The following is a 20,561-nucleotide window of genomic DNA, read 5'->3' on the forward strand; positions in this document are numbered from 1 at the left end:
AATTGCTGTCTCTGAAAGCAGACAATCAACTAGAAATAAGTAGGAAGGGACTTCTTGCCTTTGATATTATTGAACACCAAAATATATGGCAATGCACTCCCTTATTGTTTTGTCACCATTAGTCAGCCACACTTAAAAAATATGGTTGTGTTAACACGACTCAGTACTTTATAAAACACAAACCAGTGCTCAGGAACCATGACTTATACCAGTGGATCTTCTTTCATGAGCTGTCCACCTTCTCATGATCTGATTATTTATTTTTCCTTGCTGCTTAACAATGACCTTATTATTTCTGGTTTTGCACTCACCTCAGTAACATTCATCACTTTGATTGCTGCCAGCTGCCCGGTCTTAACATGGCGACCCTGTTAAAATAACAGAAGGCACTATGTAAAACATGTAGGCAAACTATGAATACATCAACAAATTAGGCCTGTAACAACCAGGTTTGACTAATTGCTTTCAATCATGTTCAAGGCAATGTTCTAGTTGGTGTTCCTGCTCCTTGCAAGGGGGTTGGACTAGGTGACCTTTACGAGATCCCTTCCAACCCAGACTATTCTATGATTCTATGTATCAAACAACCTTCCAGTGACTCAAAGTGAAGTTTGGTGATGTGTTACCAGAGCCACACCCTTACTGTGCTCTGAATTTAACAGAATTACCTCTACAGGGTTCAATTTCCTTTTAGCACAAAGGGAGCAGCAGTGCTGGGAGAGCTCTGTTCTCACAGCTCAACACAGCACAAGCTCACGGGTCTCCATCTAACTTTGTTCAGCAGGTGATGCCAGCCCTCAAGCCTCCTCTTCCAGGAAATCTCAGCACAGTCTCAGAATGTCTGAACAAGACGCACGTTCCTGTCCTGCCATCCGTGGATGCTGGGGAAGCTGGAAGGGCAGTTGGCTCTGTCCCACCTTGAGCCCTGACATGTCCTGGCACACCTCAGGGTAAAGACAAAACTCTGGGTTCCAGAACATCAATCTGGCAACCTCTAGGTGGCTGCCAAGAAACTAAAGTTTTATGCATGTTTTTGACTTAAAAAAAAAAAAAAATTAATGCTTTTTACTTCAAAATGCTTAGTTTTTATAATTCTTACTTCAGCTGAGTTAACTACATCTCAGCTACTACTCAGCTAGTATCTCAGCTACTTCTCCAAAAGCATGCAAGAGCTTTGAAATGAAAAATGTAATCTTCTGTGGTGGTGGGGAAGAAGTAAGCCAGGGCTTTGACTGTGGGTGCCTACACAGGTACACAGTTCATTATGGAATGTCCACACCCCACAGTCACTTTTAAACAACAGACAGCTGGTAACTTCAGACTAATAATAGGCTCAGTTTTGAAAACACAGCTAGGTAAAGGGAGGTAATAGGAATAAAGCTATTAAAAGAGCAAACTTGCTCCTGGAAGTGACAAAATGTGATTCACAAGAACCTCCACCACAAATCTGCTGCCAGCTGCAGTTTCTTGCTTTGGTTAGGTCAAGCTGCTCAACAGATACCACAGATGAAGCCTTTCACCACGATAACCAGCACTGACCTCACACTGGAAGATAGTATCAAAAGATTTGAATATACAGTGGGTTTGCTGTACATCCTAGCTTCTCACTTCCATCAGATGTTCAGAAATAGGTTTGAAGCTTTGAGACCACAATTTTATTCCCGAAATAGTAGTGCCTGCAAAGCTGTATATCAAAATAACTAACTGACAGCAGTTAAGGAAGCCACTGGAAATCAGGAAATCAAATACGAAATGCTGCAGTTTGCAGACAAAATGATTTGCAGGTGCAATTTACACCCACTAAATTAAAAGCTGGGTTGATGTAATTTTAAAACCCAGGTTCTATCTGCACAAAAGTGCACACAAATGTTATTTTTAAGACTAAGCAATTTTGCATCAAAGAAAAATGATTCCTCATTCTCAGGCAATATGTCACAATCATGTTTTCTTTTACAAAAAAAACGAAATCCTGCTGAGTTTTTTTTTTTTTTTGTATATTTAAAGGTGTCCTCTTTCCATGGAAGCACTCCTGGGATTGCAAAGCATTTTCTCATGAAGCAGAGTGATAGGATGATGTGCTGTGATATCAGCACAGACCTCAGGAGGAAGACAAACAGGGCACCCTCTCCCCAGGCCACACAGGCCAGTGTGACCAGTGCCAGCCCAAGGGATGCTGGTGTTGGGTCAGCAAGTTCTCTCTGCCCAGCCACAGCTCCTCTCTTGGAGCCACTGTCTGCAAATGTTCCCATTTCCACGGAATGTCTGGGCAGTGCAGGGAGAGGGCCTTCCCCAAAGCACAGCCACCCTGTCTGCACCCCAGGGTTAGTCTGAGACAAGCACACTGGCAGCTCCACGTCTCTGGACACCACGCACCAGGCCACCAGCCCATGGAAAACAGGAGTCTCCCCTGGACTGCTGTAGGTTCTGCAAAGGACCAAGAACTAACACTGATTTTCACAACTGTGGTGAAGCATGGGAACCTGCTCCTTTACTGAAAAAATAATCAATCAGTACTAGGCTAACAGTATATTCAACAGGCACTTGAATATTCACCAGAATAAGGGAGAGGGAAAGGCTTGGCATTCAGTCCTGCTGTCAAAGCATAGCTCCTGGTCAAACTGTCCCTCTCTGTAACAGATATTGGTCATTTTGCTGCCACAGTTATTTCCACTGGATGCAAAACCTGCTGCTCTCACCACTATAACTGTGAATATTAAACCCCCCCCCCTCCGCCGACCCCCAAAAGGTTTGAAAAATCAGTATTTATGGGAAAGAAAACAGCAAGTCCTTTTGTTTTGAGAGCTCTGATTCACCTTTGCTCAAAAGGTATGTCCCTGTTAACTAAGATGCACAACTCAATCCTGTTCCTGCATTAAGGCACAGACTACGACTGTGCTGGCAGTTCAGAAGAAAAATTGCAGATTTCTCAATACTGGTCTTTTAAACTGTTTTGAGTCAATTTTCCTTAACATCTCTAGAAGCAGTAAACATCCTGAACCCAGCCCTGATAGAGAGTAATGCCTTAGCAAGGAAAGATTTCAGTGCTGGTCCCTTATTTTTTTCATTTATCAATAAATCTCAGAGGTTAGCCAGAGTTCATGGGAACTCTCACATTGCTGCTTCTGCTGAAGCCACCAAGTTGAACATGTGTGAATTGTTTTGAGAAAAGTAGTGTTTTGATTTTTGTTTAAAGCTTCTAGGAGCAAACTGACTGGTTTAACTTTTTCCCAACCAAATGAGATCAGCTGATTCACTTACTTCAGTTGCAAGATATGCTGAAGTTCATCCTTGCTGATTTGATCTGAGAAGAACAACAGTCATTGCTCTCCCAGCCCTCTGTTCATTCTGCCACTGCCCATCCTCTCCAGATCACTGGAGTTCAGCCTGCTGTGATCCAAGATCCTCCACTGCACACTTCCCCAGAAACTGGGCAGAGGGCTGGAATGGTCTGTGGGCTGGTTTCCCTAATAAAAGGTTTAATCTTTCACCCAAATGCTCAGTATAAGAGCTCTGGAGAATGTAGTGAAAACAGCCAACAGCCATTTGCAACACCCATATTCCTACCCAGGAGTACAGCATCAAATTCTATCAAGCTCACACAGAGCTTAGACACGAACAATTCTGAGGCTCAATGACTTTCTAAAATTGAAGTTCCACCCTTCATTTGGATGAGGTATCCAAGCTGGAAAAAATTCTTCCATTAGCTTTGAGTCCAGCTAAATTCCTGGTCTCCTCCAGAAAATATTTCCGCATAGTCTGCTCTAGTTGCCAGTTAGTCACTACAGTAACATTCAGCAAACCTGAAGCCAGCACGCACATTTTTCAAATCTGCACACTGCTCATTGCAGCCAGACTTGTGGGAGATGCTTCATGCCAAAGATCTGGTTCTGATGAGCTCCAACCCTGCATTATCTCTGCAGGGAGAGATACATGGAATAGGGCAAATTGCTCGGTGTTATTTCTGTTGGATGTGTATTTATCTTTTCACCTGAGATAAAGGAACTGCTTATCTGTGCCCTTTACTAAGGGTCAAGAGACGTACTTTTCTATTGACATCAAACAAGAGTGTCAACATTAGCAGCCAGCTATTAGCTGATAAAGGGGCTTTACATGAATTAAGTAAATTTACAAAATGATGCATTCAGTCACGTACAACACCTTTTCCTCTTAGGTTCCAAAAAAAATTTTGGACTGTCCCTGGCTTGGGCCATGATTATAAGAAGAGACCCAAGGTCCCAATGAGATTACAAGGCTGCAAGTCACATGCAGAGAGCTTGGTTTGACAGCTTCCCTCCCAGATCCTGCACGTATCTCTCTTCCTGGGGGTGGGAAGCAGCTCCCATCAGTTTTCTCCCCACCTGGGATCCGACAGATTTGGACAATTGCAAGCCCAGACAGCAGAAGCCAGCTGTCCACTTAAGCGCTGCACGCCGTGCCAAGGCAGCCCACGGCAGTCCCACCACAGGCTTCCTTTTTGGCAAGAGGCACTCATTAATGTTCACGTGTCCCTGGGCCTGTCTGGTGGAGCTGTCCCCGTGTAACCGCAGCAGGAAAAGGCACCAGAAAGGCAGGGACTGCCTGCTGCAGGACACCAAGGCAGCACAGAGCTGTGCACTTCACCACACGAGAGTCCTTGCTCTTGTCCATGTCCTTGTCTTCTTGTCTCCAAGCAGAAGCAGCACAGGGAGGCGGTCAGGTGCCTGTGTGCAGAGACACCTCCCAAAAACCAGAAGACCTGGACACTTCAAGTTTGCAGCTTTGTGCCCACATGAAGGGCCATGTCATACCAAACACACTCTGCTACCAGGCACAGACACCACCAGCTCACACCGTCAGCACAAGGGTAGGGGACTCCTGGCTGACTGACCCATCACTGCCTGCCTGTGTAATCCTGAAAGCTGCTAAACACCACAACTTTAACTCTCAGGACCTTCTCTGGATGTTCAAGATTTACATTGTAAAATGAGATGTGGCTGTTGGAGGTGTGGGATTTTGGCAGTCAAGGTCCTTCTCAACCAGACATTCCTTATGGGATAACAGATGCAGCTTGTGGCCACCCGCCCTTTGGGAGCGAGGTGAAAGCACAGCTGTGTGGCTTGCAAGCTCTCACCGAAAGTGAACTCGAGCAATCAGATTTCCTGTTCAAAATGCACTGATGAACTTTGAAGTCTGAGCCCATCTGTGTGGCCCTGCAGTTGCTGGCAGCCCGCCAGCTCAGCCTGCTGTGCCCTGTGGGACTGGTCCCCACCCTTTCGCCCCTCTCCTCTCCACCCTTTCCATCCTGCAAATACAAGAAAAGCCTTTAAGAGATAATGCATGGAGTGAACAATGCTCTGTGTAGGGATCCAGGAAACCCTGTGTCCTATTCCACGTGACCTTCACGAAGTCACGATCCTTCTGTTTCCTTTCCACCCGCACAGGACTCCTCTACTCAGACCCAGTTCTTTAGAAGGGATGAGGGATGTTTGCTAACCCCAGCCCCAGAGCAGTGGGAACATGAGCTCTGCCTGTTCACACTGCAGGCAGGCAGGAGCAGCCTCCCATGCAGCTGCAGAGTGTTCCCCAGTGGGTCAGCATGGCAGGGAGGAGAACCCCAAAAACATAAAACCTGCAGATATGCTGCTCCTATGCAGCAGCTTAGACACAGCCACTGTTCTGCAGTAAAAGTCTCCTCATACAAGCATCCTGCTGTCCCTCAGGGTCTTCATGATGGTAACAAGTGGTCAGGGCTTGCACCTGGGGCTGTGTCATCTAAGACAGTTTTTAGGTCAGCTCCATCAGCAAGAGCAGTCCATATGTCTCAACTCAGCAGCTGCAGCCATGTGAAACAAGGCATGGCAATCATGGTTGGAGCTCTTCAGCTAAAAATACATCAGTAATGCAAAACCTGAAAGGACCTTCCAGGAATATATTCCAAGGAAGAAGTAATTAAGAGCTTATAGCTTGTTTTTGTTAGTTAATGGCCCAAGGCAAAGTTCAGATTAAGTCATGCACTGAATACTAGCGCAGGATTTCAGGAACTATTCATTTCATCATAGGCTATGACATGTAATCCAAGTCAACTCTGATAGTTTAAAAAACCCCCAAAACCACAAAAAACCGCACAGTACCCCTCAAACCACAAATGTCTTGGACAGATGGGCACCAGTTTCACAAAGTCCTTTTTTTGTTTTCTTAACCCCCCACAAAGAGCTCAGGACACCAGCCAGGTGGGAACACAGCTATCATTTTGAATACAGCTTCATCCTTTTAATCACAAACTCAGGCTGCAGAAAGCCTCCTGTGATTGATATTATAAACTTTTGGTGGTACTTTTGTCACATCAGCTTTGGATGTCTGTTGTATTTCAGGAAATCAAAGAACTGTATTCCCCTAGAGCATTTCTTCTCTTCTTTGTCATACTGGGAGATGCTGAGATTTTGGAAGCTGTTCCAGGTCACCTCTGGAACCCTCACCTTTCCTTCTTTGTGCCTGCTTTCATGGCAGCAGTGCAGGATGCAGGGGCTGCCACAGAACCACAGCCCAGCTGCAGTGCCTTGGTGCTGGCTGTGTGGATGCCACACGTGTGCCCTTTCACCCCCACATCTGCCACACGATCTCCAGACAGTCCCAGGCCTCACCCAACACCCCCTGGGCAGCAAAGCCAAATATTGCATTTCCTGTTCCCTATGCTGCTTTAAGACACTCTGGGTAGCTTTGCTGCCATTAACTGTGCTAAAGAGAGGAAGAGCACACAGCAGACTCCTACACCAGCTCCTGAGACCAACACGAAGGTGCTTTGATCTCTCAGACAATACAACACTGGACACCACCAGGCACAGTCCCTCATGTTGGAACAGGACTGCCTGGCAGACTCCAACTTAACACTGCCTTCAGAGCCAACCCCAAATGTTTCCTGCCAAGGAAAGCAAAGCACATCACCTAAACACTAAAAAATATCACCCTTGTCCTCTGCTGGTCAGTGGTGAACAACAGAAATGGTAACACACTGTAGGTAACCAAGACATGCTCTTCAAGGTGCTTTATGCTGTATTGGTCTTTTCTTCTCCTATATGCTGAACCCCACACTGTGATTAGTTGTGTTCTAAGAAGTCAGCTAAAATGTATCACTTCAGGTATAGACCATACCAAGTCAAATGTTATTTCACATACCTCAGAACTAGGGTTGCAAAATATCAGTGCTAAACCCTAAAACATCTGCATGTAGATACATAAAGAATGAAAGTTAATTAGTAACATTCTGTGCTCTATGAGACAAAGGCTACTACATTAATGAAGAAATATTAGGGATATATATGATTTATAAAGGGATTTTAAATTATTTTAAAAACTCTAAAATGTTATTCCAAATCAGAAAATATAGTTCTGTAAAGTTGATCACATTTAAGTAGTAAAGTGTATTGAATATTCAGTGAAAAACAAATTATTTTCCTAGCAAACACCACCACCCTATTTATGTGCAGAACATTTCATTTTATCCCTTCCATTGCTTTTCTCTCCCCCCTCATATCAGGAGTGGAAATGTATTTGCACTCACTCAAAGAGAAAATATTAGTTTTATGAATTTTTCCAAATGAAGCTTTAGATGTTTCAGGGTTAAGATGCAAAAAAACATAATCAGGAATTTCTCCCAGGGCCTCTACTTGTGTCACATGTTTAAAGAAACAAACAAAATTATCACTGTAAATCATAATACACTGAAGATAACTAAGTTGGCAGTGGTGTAGGAGAACTTCCTATATACTAAAATAGCAACACATTAGCCCAGAGAAGAGATTAGAAAATATAAACTCCATCAGTCACTTAAAATTCTACCCACATGCACATTGTCCAGAAGGGAGGGATGGATAAAGGTCATTTCAAAAGGACCAGATCAATCCACCTTGATCTCTGGAGGAAAACGACAGTTTTTCATCCCCACTGTAAATGTCTGTAGCACAACCCTCCTGAACTGTAAAACCCAAGAGGCACCAGAAGCAGTTTTTCTGTCCAGGTTTTTTTTTTTTTATCCTTTCAATTCCTATTTCCTCCCATTGTATGAGTGGAAACACAGATTGTTTGCTTTGCCTAATGTTTGTCTGTGTCTGACTGCAGACCAGTGGGAAAAGAAAATGAAACAAAGAAACAAATTCAAGCTCTTTCGCGAACACACGTTTGAATATCGACATTTTTTGCAATATCAGTAAGTTCACTTGATCAGATTACAACCCTCATCCAACACATGAACAACTCATACTTGTATGAGAATGGACTAGGGACTGATCTTTTGGGATAGTGAAACCTGCTCCCAAACGGGTTATTCTCACTGTGATCAGCAAGATCAAGAAAAGCACCAAGCTCTTTTGAAAATACCATTCTAGCTACAATACAGAGAGGTTTTGTCCTCTACTTATTTGAAGTGGGTGGTGTCTGCAGAAGAACATCCCATGTAATCTTCTGCAGCTCCGTGCTCATTTGGAGGGAAGTACCCATTCCTGTGGCTTCTCCCGGCTCAGCTAACATGAAGACATGATGCTTTAGATCCCCAGCTGCTACTCAAAGTGTCTGAACAGTGTGAGCAATGTGCAAGACAGAGAGCAGGAAAGAGCAGGAACACTTCTCCTGGGGCAGGTAAAACCAGGGTGGCCTGTCCTGGGTGCCAGTGGGAGTTTGAGAGCTGCAGCACACACCTTGGAGGAACAACCCTCACCTGCCACATTTGGGGTCAGCCTGGCTGGGGGTCACAGGGTTACTGGAGGCAGAGCTGCTCCTGGTCAAGGACCAGACTGACTTTGATTTGGTCCAGTTTCCATCTGGTGATACTTCAGTAGCACCTGAGGGCATGGCAAACACTGAAGCTCCAGCTCCCCTCTGTTCAAAAGTCATCCAGGTGCTTGAGTTTAGAGGGAACTACAAGGCCCCTGAGTGGGAACTGCTGCCAACACGGAAAGAAAAGCAACATTTTGGGGCCATATGTGGGTTGAGTAACTCAGACAGCAGCACAGTGAATAGGAGGAGAGGTCTGAGAGGCAAGCTGTGCAGTGATCCCATTTTCCTCACACTACATTTATTGAGACATAAAACTCATTTCGTTGAGCCTAAATATCACTATTTGCAAAAGTAACAGCCTTGCTATTCATCCTGGACTTTGGCATTTGTCACATCCCTTCACATCTGTTGAAGTATTCTCAGATTTCCGACCTCAGACCCCCACCAGGGCTTGCTACCCCTGTCAGGGCACAGAGGCTCTGCAGACATGGGTTTCTTTCCTCTTCCCATGGGAGTTCTGGCCTGGAGACACTGGGCTGGTGGGGTGTTCAGGACAGCACAGGACGGGGGATATGGGGTATTTGAAGTCCCAGGGCTCCTCTTGTTGTGAACAGGAGGGTTGGAACAGCCCTGGCACAGAGCCAGTCTCACAGAACACTTGGGAGCCCAGAGGTGATTTACGACAGCAAAGGTCTGCTGCACCAGAAGTCTATTCATCCAGAAAAATAAACAAATTTTGGAATAGCCTCAGCCTTTGGAAGGCTCTCACTCTGCAGAACAGGGGTTGCTGAGAAGCTAAGTCTGGGGTGAGGTACAAATCCCCCCAGCCCAGTGAATTTTTGCTGCCTGACTCATACACATCCGTTTGCAGAAATGCAGGCGCTAGAGAAAACCTGGTCATTGCACATCTCTGCTGCGTAAGGTCACAAGGAGTTAAGGGTGTCCTGCCAGCCCCATCCTGCTGAAAGGAAGTCAGGGCTGGGCTGCAGGAGGTCAGCTGATGGGTGGCCAGAATTCTGGAGCAAGAATCCCTCAAAGGAAGGTTTTTTGGCTAACCATTGCTACAAAGCTACAAAGATTAAGCTGCACACAGCAATTACAAACCTCATGTTAGGAGAGTCATCTTTTAGCTTTTTAAGTAATGTAGCTTTATTAGCCTTCTATCCCACATAAACACAACCTTGTGTGCACATTAAGCTCTTAGCATTTATATCACTGAATTTTTAAAGATCCTTCAGCATTCTTGTAAACAGCAACTGTAACATAGTTGAATTTTCTCTTGCATATGATACAGAACATGGACATGGCTCTGCACAGGTTAAAACTGCGTTGTTGGGTTTTTTTTTTTAAAAAAAGGCTTTGAGGCAAGCAGGGTACACAGCTGCAAGTTCCAGCCTAAATGATGACAGAGCTACAACAACCTTAAGGGTGATTTACTTTTCCATTCCAGTTCTGGTGGTGTTTTTCTCACCCAGGTCGCAGTACCATGCAGGTATGCACCTCTGCAGGTGGCTGTGCACAGCTCACACTCTATGGACAGCCCAGGACTAACCTTAGTTACTAACTGGCATTAAAAGGGTTTCTCTTACAGCCTCAGAGCCTTGCCTTCAGTGTTTCTTGGCCAATACCCTCCCTATGACTCTGTTCACCTGAGGTGAATCCTGAACTCATAAACTCTGCTGACTAATACTGTCAAGTTCAGAAGATCTGAGGTTTGCCTAGGGAAAGGTCATATTCTTTACACACATACCAAACTCTTCGCAGAGCATTTAACTGAGGAGGAAAAAAAAGAGCATATAATTATGCCTTTTCATTTGGCTCTACCCGGTGAATCCTCTCCAAAAATTAAAAGGGAGTTAATGAACACAATTAGTCTGTGAAAAAACACAAAAGCCTCCAGATTTCTGAATTATTTCTGTAAGAGATGAGCTACATGGCACTGATCTCACAGCAGCAGTCAATTCCCATTTCCTTCCAAAATCCTATTGGCCAGATGGTCCAGAAAACTCAAGGGAAAATTACTTAAATGTTTGGAAAGGCTTTCAGTGTTAAGTTAGTCTCCAAAATGAAACCAGACTACCCTTTTAATTAGTCTTACAAGTGAAGTATAGCTCGTTTTTCTAATGAATTTGAAACAGAGAGGAGATTCCAAGTTCAAAAACAAAAAAAAAAAATAATCTGAATTCATAAGGAGCAGGTGTATTATTTTTTTTTTTCTTTCTAAACTGATCTAATCAGCTTTGTACAGCAGAAGCCTGGCTGGCAAAGGTTCCCCTCTCAAGCAAGCCACAGGTCAGATGCACAGTAATAGTTCCTGAACAGCTACAAGCAGTTACTGCTCAATGCTTCATCTTCTCAATTTCTGTATTACTTGTAGGGATTGAAGTCAATCACAGCAGGGTAGAAATGAACAGTGAGCTCTTGAGAGGAAGAAAGAAATAAATACCCCTGCAGAATAATTTCAAGAAAATGGCTAAGCACATTACAGCTGAAGAACCGCAGAGCCTTAAGCAATGCAGCTCAGCATAATTATGAGCACACATGAAGCAAAAGCAGCAGTGAATCATTGGAAGAACTGGTCACAAGAGGTACCAATAATTTCCTGAAATTAACTACTTAACAGCCCTAACTGGATTTTTGAAACTCTCATCTCTTTGTCTCGCCCTGTTTAAACAAGCCAAATTAATTTTGTGCAGGGCAAGATGAAGCAGTGAACTGCACAGTGAGCTGTGTGTGGGTGAAACAACAGCAGAGCCCCAGCACAGGCTGGGGGCCCCTGCCCTCCTCCCTTGCACTGCTGCTACACCTAACAAAGGTTCCCTGCAGCACTTCCCACCAGCAGCTGACCATGGCTTGTCCCAACACTGAGGTTCTCGCACTCCTGGCCCCACTGCAGTCAGCCAGAGAACCTTAATGATTCTATGTCCTAAGGAATTTCTGCTGGTGAGTTTATTAGATGTGGAGTTGTCTCATAAAGGGTCAAATTTCTCAAACAAAACAAACCTCACTTTACAATGAAAAAAAAGTGTATTTTCAATGGTTTCCCTGTTGGAAAAGGTGTGATTGCACAGATCCTCTCACAGGTTTGAGCCAGAGCTTGTGACACGAGAAATAAACCCCAGCCACTGCTGCAGAGTGTCCACTTGTGTAAAAGTACCTCTGACAAGCCACTGCAGGGCTGCACCCACAGCTGACAGCCCAGGGAAAATGAGGCTCTCCACAAACCTAGAGATGGAAACAGAGCTCTCACTGCTCTGACTCTCAACACTCACACCTTCACAGGCACAGGATCGAGGGCACTGCCCTCACCCAGCCTTGCCAGCTGCTGTGCCACAGGCAGCACTGGGAAACTCCACGAACTTCTTCCACACCAAACACAACAGGGGCCGGGTACTACACACCAAAGGGCGTGCACAGAAACACACATAGAAACATTCAAAGCTGAAACACTGAAATCCCCTGGCCTAGCCTAAGGTACCTCGGATGTCAGTGAAGCTGCACCAGAACCCTTCCCATGACAGACTCTTAAAGCCACTTCTCATTTTCCAAGCTCTGAACCCTGTGTGCTTCCTTTACCTTGTAACAGCAATAGCCTGTCCAAGCAGCTGCATCACATCCAAAGCAGCTGTCAAGAAAGACTAAAACAAAACAGCAAAACAACCTCAACATTCCACAAGGCATCCAGCTAATGCCAGCAACTTGCTGGCTTACATGTGGAATATAAATTTTAAAAGCTAGCATTTCTGCTTTAACATCTAGTTGTGCTCACTTAAAAAAAATCATTTAAAAAGTTTAACCATCCACAAGTTTCCAAAAAATCTTCCTTTTGCAGCTCCTTTGCATATTCCGTCATCTACATCCAGATGCCAAAATACACCACCAAGAGCTCACTGCTGCTTTGGATAAATATGATATTATGTGCCAGAGGAAAATTTTTCAGGATAAACTAAAACTCTACAGCACTGCCAATGCACATATTTAAATAACAGAAATTTAAATTATTTGGTCTCTATGTACAACAAAAGAGTAATTTAAAAAAAAAAACATATATCAAAGTGCATATGAAAACCCCACACCAGAAAAGCCATCTCCCAGTTGCTTTGCATTGCCTTCTACCTTCTAAACCTTCGGGTTCAGGGGAGCACATAAACTTGCACTACCAAAGACAGAAGCTCAGCCAGTTTTTTTTTGTTTTTTTAAGAAAACAGAATGTATGGGACTGCAGTCCTCTTGCATCCAATCATGTTTTAACCAGTCAGCCCATTCCAACTAAATCTGGTCTCCAAGATGATTCAATCCCTGCATGCTTTGTGCAAATCAGAGGAGACAATCTCCTTTCCTCCCTGCACCACTGAGGCTTACAGAAAATACCTATTTCTGACACGTTTGCACAAGAAAATAACCTAACACATTCAGTAACTGAAGAGTTACAGCAAAACAAATACCTAAAAAGAAGGGGTTCTGAAATTAGTCACTGAGTCATCTTTAGGGACTGGCTCCCTGCACTGATTCTGATTTGCCATTTGCTCTGTAACCAAATGAGTGCAAGGTGAGCACAAAGCACCATCACGCCACTGTGAGCACTTAACTTCCCCTCTGAATAGGTCAAACAAATGACATCATGTGCAAAGGACTGGAAAAAAACAAGGTTTCACATAATTATTTTTAAAGACCTGGTTTGCATACATGGTTTGACCCAGTTTAATTAGAAATGTTATTTCCAGCTCAATTTTGTAAGTGTGCACATGCTCAGTGGCCTGAATCAGGTTTGTTTGTCATTTTCCTTTCACTGATCCAGCCACACCAGTCATCAAAATGCTCATTTTTTGCATACCTCCATTTCTGTCCACTTTCACAGCAGCTTCAATAGAAGGAGATTACTGATCAGTTCTTTGAAAATTTCTGTTTATTTCTGTTGCCAGCTCTTTCTTCTTTTTAAAAGAGAATTTGTTTTAGAAAAGCCAGCAATTAACTTCAGTAATTTAGTATTCATATGTCTCATGATCCAATGAGAGAGAACATGGGTTTATCACCAACTGGTGCAGTAAATGCTGCCCACAGCCAGGGGTGGGTCCAGCTAGTGGTTTTGCCCTCACTGCTCTGATATGTGAGAACACGATTTTGTGGCAAAGCATCAACCTCCTACCTGCTGAGGCTTCCTCTTGTTTTCACCAAGGGGAAAAAAAAAAATTATTTTCTGCAAACCAAACCTCAAGAGAGCTGTTGTTCTGCTTCACCAGCAGGTCCAGGCCCACGCCCTGTTACAGACTGAGCCCAGCAGCCACAGACCCACCTGAGGGACCACAAAACCTCAGCAGCACATCTGCAGAAAGGCACTGCTGCAAAGGCAAGCACAGCATGGGGGAATAACAAAAAAAATTACAGTGAAAAGCCCTCTGTGTCATCTCCTGTAGTGCAAACACTCTTTGCTAACAAAGGGCCCTTTATACATGGATGTCCTCCTTGGCAGGCAGGACAGATGTGGCTTATTACACCACAGCCAGCTCCTGGAATACACCTGGAGAATGCACAGTCATCAGCCTGCCCCAGGGTGGGGGAAATGCAGAGGCAGCAGCTTCCCCATTTCTCTTCCTGATCCTGCTCCCAGCTCTATACAGAGAAATCAAAATGCATCATGCAATCTCTGGGGACTTTTCACATCACACAATAGCTTCTGACTGCTCAGACAACAGGGCACTGGACAATGACATTCATGCTGCTTTATTGCCTGGCAATAAAGGAAGCCAGAAAGGAAAGAAAACCCACTGCTGGCTCACCTAGCCTGAAGGTACAACCCTTCCAGAAGATCAGGCAGCATTTACACACCAGAGGATTCAACCAGACAGGCTCCCCACTAAGAACCACAGTTTACACACCACAGTTTCATCTCCAGCCCGAATTCCAGTGGCATCTACAATCCCTGTCCAGCCCTGGTGTGGCTCAGCATTGCCTCCATCCCAGCACAGCTGCCGCAGCCTCCCAGCCACCCCTGGCAGAGCTGGGCTAGAAGGACATCTCCACGTGATAAAGAATTGCTCTGTTTTAATATTAATAACTTTCAAAGGGAGAGGTCTGCCAGAACAATGTAAACAATGCAGGATACAGCAACCACAAGAGCTTAGCCAGCCAGATACTTCTCATACTCACTATGACATTCAAAACCCATCTGTGTGACAGACAGGGCAAGTGCCATGAGGCTCCAACCACCACCCAGCTCTGATAAAGCCATTTCCTTCCATTGCTGGTCAGAGAACCGTGCCTCTGGCAGATGTAGGAAGCCAAATGACATGATAAGGCCTGACCAGGAGCTTGTGTGACTCTCTGAACAGCCCCACGAATGCAGGAGGTGCAGGAACCTGAGCACTCTCACAGTGTCTGTACGTGCTGATTCCCTCACCAGCATGAGAATACTGTAACTCCACCGTGCAAGCCAGGGATGCAGGGCATGCAGTCTTCCAACAGGTGGGTACCTAGAAACTAACATAATGTAAAGAAAGGAAGAGGGGAACAGAGGAAAGGATGAGTCCAAAATCCTCTCTGTTCTTTATTCTCCAACGTGTGCTATCGAAGACCTGAGTTTTCAGTCTTTGTTTTGTACCTTCCTCTTCTCAAAAGAGTACTGGCTGATTTTTTCCAAGTGTCCAAAAGAAAGTTAGTGCATCTCTTTATTCCTTCATCCATTTTCAGGCACATTTTTGGAGAGCAGGCTGCCATACATGGATCTTCTCCCTGTCCAAGCCCCTTCCTGCCAGGGCAGCTGCCCGAGTTGGGCACCCAGCAATCTGCACCCCGACCCACGAGCACGGCAGCAGGAGCTCGGGCGCCTTTGGGAAACGTCAGACCCGCTTAGGCTGATCTGCACAGGCACAAAAAGCCCCGTGTGCCCTCCGTGCACCACATTCTCTGGCTCAAGCCTTCCTGAGCCATGCCAGGCTGCGCTGGGCTCACGGGGCACCCCTGCTCCTCCAGCCCGTGTGCTGCCTCCAAAACCTGGCCACCTTCCATGGGAGGGACAACAAAGCACAGCCCATGCCTCTGGAAACAAACCACCCTTCATCCCAAAGGCATCCCAGAGCAGGAATGGGCTGGTGCCCCCCACTCATGCACTGCTGCTGCCTGTCCTCTTCTGCAGGGCAAAACACAGGAAAACTGTAAACCCCGCCACAGAAATTTGATTTTCAAAGCACGAGAGATAACAGTGGCCCCCAACTCCTAACTTAACCCTCTGGTCATAATAAAAGGCAATCAGATATCTACTGACACGATTTGGCTTCTGGGGGCAGAATGTTTGCAAGAAGCCTGTTACAATAAATATTTCATGCTAGACTGCAAAAAACAAATATTTTTTTTTCTAGCTCTTTCCTTTTTCCATATAACAAGACAACATAATGAACAATCTGTGTAAATAATACATTTGAGAATCCATTATCTAAGTCATATGCATATTTTTTTCATGATGGCTTTGTTGCATATTTTAGTATAATTGTCCACAGGTTTAAAGCCAAGAGTAAAACAGAAGTAGACAAATCTACTGCAACAGAAATAATTAGTAAACTGGTTACCCTTTTGTTATTTTAAAATACTGAGGAAATGCCTTGCCAAATTCAGCATACTACATAAGAAAGATATCTACATTTTACTGAACTTGAGAAATTTTCTTTTCAGAAGGCCATGACACATTTCTCTTATGCCCTTTTCCTCTAAATGTTTCCATTTTAAACAATAGAGATACAAGTAAAAATTGCATTAAAAAGCTCAAATCAGATGTAGCAACCACATAGTCAGAAAACAGAACTTAATCAATTCCAGTATTCAGTAAACACCAACAAAATGTCAATATTTTGCCAACTGGTCTCGCTTTTGGTTGCAAACACTCCTCTCAGAATATAAAATCAGAATAATTCACATTAATATTCACTTTTTTTTTGATGCCAGATTATTTCAGTATGACTGTACCTTTTTTCCCCAATCTATTAAACATCCTGCTGAATTTAAATGTATGTTCAAACGAAGGAAATTAAATGTAATGTTTTGACATTTCTGATGCAAAGTTTGAAAACAAAAGCCAACTCGTTCCTTGAAATTTTCCCACTCCGGTTTCTCCTGATCCCGTGTTTGGATTCAAGTGAAACTGTTTTCAAACAGCACGTTGTTCAGGAAGTGGCTGCTAACCAATATTCACAAATCACCTCCATGAGCACACTGATTCCTCCTAACCACAATCCCAAAATGCTGCACAAAAACAAGGGCTGCCTCCATTTTAACAGCTACACTCACACTAAAAGCTCAATTTCCAGCAAATTCATGGTTTTTAGCCATGGTGGGAAGCAGGGGCAAGAAGAGAAGCAAGATCTCCTGAGCCCCAGCTGCCCACTTCAGGCCCTCTCTTACCTTTATGAAAAAGTGCATTTTTCACACGCTGGGGGCTCCTAAAGGCACTGCCCAGAGCACACCCCAGCTACTGCCCAGGACTAATAACATTATTTATGCAGGACACTGAAGAGGTCACAGTTTGCTACAAAGTGTATCTTCTGCACTATTCAGTTGCAAGATCTCAGAAGTTACTAAAATGTTGTATTTTCAAGGGTAGGATGTAGGGGATGGGGAATAAATGGCCTTTGGGAAGGTGTTTCTAAAGCAAATCTTGAAAACCTTTCAGGAATTCCACAAGGTTCAGAAGGTTACAAGGGCAGACTTAAAATACACAAGGATTTTGAAAAATAAAAAGTATACTACAAACAGCTGAAAAATAGTTCCTTGGTTTATTTTAGGAAACCAACTGATTTGTTGTTCCTTTTATTATGCTTTATTAGCTATTGCCCAGAAGTACCAAAGAATGACTTTCAAAAAACCACACAATCACTCTTCAGGACATTAAAGCAGATCTGGAAAGTACAATTCATAAGGAGCTCTAAGAAAGAGTCAGAGACACACAGATCAGGTGATATGTCCTCACCAGGCTCTAAAATCCTGCAGTTCACTGTGAAAAAAGTAGTTACTAAAGCTAGCCTGCCATGGGAATCAGCTCAAACACCTACAAACAACACACTAGATTTTCTGCTGTTTAAAATTAAGTAATATTGTGTCATCCATTCATTAACTGTCATAGCCATGGTTTTCTGGACTGCAAATAGGCAATTACAATTTTCCCCCAAGTTTATATATTGTATCCAGTGAGAATGGTTCTGAGTGGGTCAGACACTGCAGAGCTCAGACCCACGGTCACTGGTCCTGCTGATCTATCTGCACGTTGGAGTGAATCTGGATTACTGAAATCAATGTCACTGCTGAGGTGCTTAAAGCACAGCAAAGTGCTTGAGCAGGGAATTAAGAGCTTGAACTACTTCCTACTATGCTCATATTACCGCCAGTGCATTTTTAGCACGTTCTCTTACCTTCAAAATAGCATGACCCAGTGACAAATTCTGAAGTGTTATGCAACATGAGCTCAAAATGCCAACAGTTTAGGATGAAAATGCACTGTGTTCTCCCACATGGAGTTTTAGGTCCAAAACATGGAGGAGCTGAAAGCAGGAGGCCTGACAACAAATTATTTGCAAGGATTTTACTACTCTCTAATGGCACATCTAATTATTGTATGTTGCTCTATTCAGTCAGAGCCTTTATTGTATAGAGGCACTCCACAGCTGAGAGGTTTTTTTCACATCCTTACTCTTCTATTTTTGATAAACTAGTTTGGCTCCTAAGAATCTTAATCGAGTTCCTCTGAAATATTCACTAACTAGAACCAGGACTTCACAATTTGCTAATTAATTTCGCATGTTTGATCCATTATTTCAAAATCCAGTGCTGAATGTAGTTTGGCCCTGTCACGCAAATAGGCAGGGAAGGCAAGATTAAAAAAACCCAAACACAGCACCAAATCCCTAAAAAACCCCAGCACAACAATGCTTCTGACTCTGACAACTGAATACACACCATAAACTACCTATTTCATACAGATATAAATATTTAATATACAAGTGGGGGTTTTTTTGTATCCTCCAAGTTAGCAATTCACACCCTAATAGGCTGGGTTGATAGTATGCATGTCTTGCACTCAAAACTGAGATTGGAAAAGAAAAACTCTGGGAACACATGGTCCCACCTTCTGTCAGAAGCAGGGACTTATGTTACATTAACCAAGACAGTGTCAAACAGCCTTGGATATTTCCAGCAAGGGTGACTGCACAACCACCATGAGAAACCTCTTCCAGTGGTGACTCATTCTCATGGTACAGAATTTTTTTCTTAGATTTTTTTTGATGGAACTTTCCCCGAGCAGCCCACGTGCCCTGTGGATCCCTGTACCAGCCATCACTGAAACACCTGAGAACTGTGACTACACTGCCCTCAGCCTCTCTTCCCAGGGTTGAAAAACATCCAATTCCTTCTGCCTTTCTTTCTTCAACCCACTAAATGTTTTGGTTGCCTCTTGTTGAATCCTCTCTGGTTTCCCAACGTCTCTCTGGAACTGAGGGAGCAAAGATGGGACACAGCATTCCAGGTGTGGCCTAACAAGACCATGGGAAATAATCACATCTCATGATTTGCTGGCTAGGCTCTTGCTGACTCAGTCCAAGGCACAGTTTGCCCTCCTTGTATCAAGGGTGCCAACTTCACACCTGTTCTGATGGGGGAGGAAAAGGACAATTGTGGTGTGGAAGCAACAAGAAAGGCATGGAGACATTTATGGGAGTGTATTTAGGATTTGCAGACAACTGAGAGAAGATGAAGGAACACACCTGGTACTACGCAGACTTCAAGGGTCTCATTAAAAACTGAAGAAGTTAAATACCAAAACCCCAACCCACACCTCTCTAGTGTGTTACTGGGATTGCAGCCCTACATGCTTCAGTTTTCAAGGCAACCCATTCATAAGCAAACAGCATTTCATATCTCATTACAATGGCAGCAGCACATATTAAATTCTGACATACTCCTGGGAGAGATCCCCATGGCCAGGAGCAGCAGACAATCTCCATTACTTGTTTGCACAAGGATCTGTGCAATGAGCTGCTGACTCCATCCCATGCACTGCTGGCAGTGACTTCATACACTGCTGCCTGCTGTAATTAACGAGTTTTTAATGTGGACAAGACAATCAGCTCTTCTACTGCTGCCATGGTGGGTTCTGCCTTTTCTTTTTCTATTCCTTTTATGTATTCTCAAACTCTTAGCATGCATACTGTTAACTCTTTAAGCCTGGTATCTCAGCACAGCCCTGGTATTCTGCTAGGCCAGGAGACCAAACATCCCACGGCCCCACAGCTGGAGGCTGGAGAGCCCCACGCTGTCCTGAGAAACCAAGGCCCCTCTAGAACACATCCTGCAAAGCAGGATTAGACCCATTTGGGGGGAATACTCTAGAATAGGGACATGTCACACTATTCATTCAAGCCTCTCTTTGGGGCATCTTCATTAGATATGCTAATTTGCAAGGTCTGTAAAATTGTAAACGTGATCTACCGTGTGTGTGCATTTCAGTGTATTCCACCTTGACGAACTGTCGCACCATGCAGACCTTATTAAACACCAAAGTAAAAACCCTTCATCTCTTAACTGTGTCTGCCTCTTAATTTTAGGACCAAGAAAGAGGCATCACTACCAAATACCAAAATAAAGCAAACAGATAGACAAACAAGCACTTTTATCAGCTGCTAGTGAAACAGAGAGTAGCACTTTGTCATTTCTATAGAGTACAACTGACTTCCCTCCTCGACTTGTCAAAATCTCAGTGCCTTGAAGACTAAGATTAGCTTGAAAACTGTAACTCACCACAAATGACAACAAAACAACCTGAGATTACATGT

At 44.0% G+C, this 20,561-nt stretch overlaps 1 protein-coding gene across 3 annotated transcripts in view; it reads right to left on the minus strand.

The window, feature by feature from the left end:
• The window catches only part of NRK (Nik related kinase), an 89,455-nt gene that overhangs the window by 59,184 nt on the left and 9,710 nt on the right, over window positions 1–20,561 (minus strand). For all 3 annotated transcript variants that reach the window (XM_041485145.1, XM_041485146.1, XM_041485144.1), the window contains exon 3: window positions 312–368. In XM_041485145.1, the coding sequence (XP_041341079.1) occupies window positions 312–368 (57 nt within the window). The remainder of the gene's footprint in view (window positions 1–311; window positions 369–20,561) is intronic.

This window comes from Pyrgilauda ruficollis, unplaced genomic scaffold, assembly GCF_017590135.1.
Source record: "Pyrgilauda ruficollis isolate IOZ18807 unplaced genomic scaffold, ASM1759013v1 scaffold7, whole genome shotgun sequence".
Taxonomy (NCBI): Eukaryota; Metazoa; Chordata; class Aves; order Passeriformes; family Passeridae; genus Pyrgilauda; species Pyrgilauda ruficollis.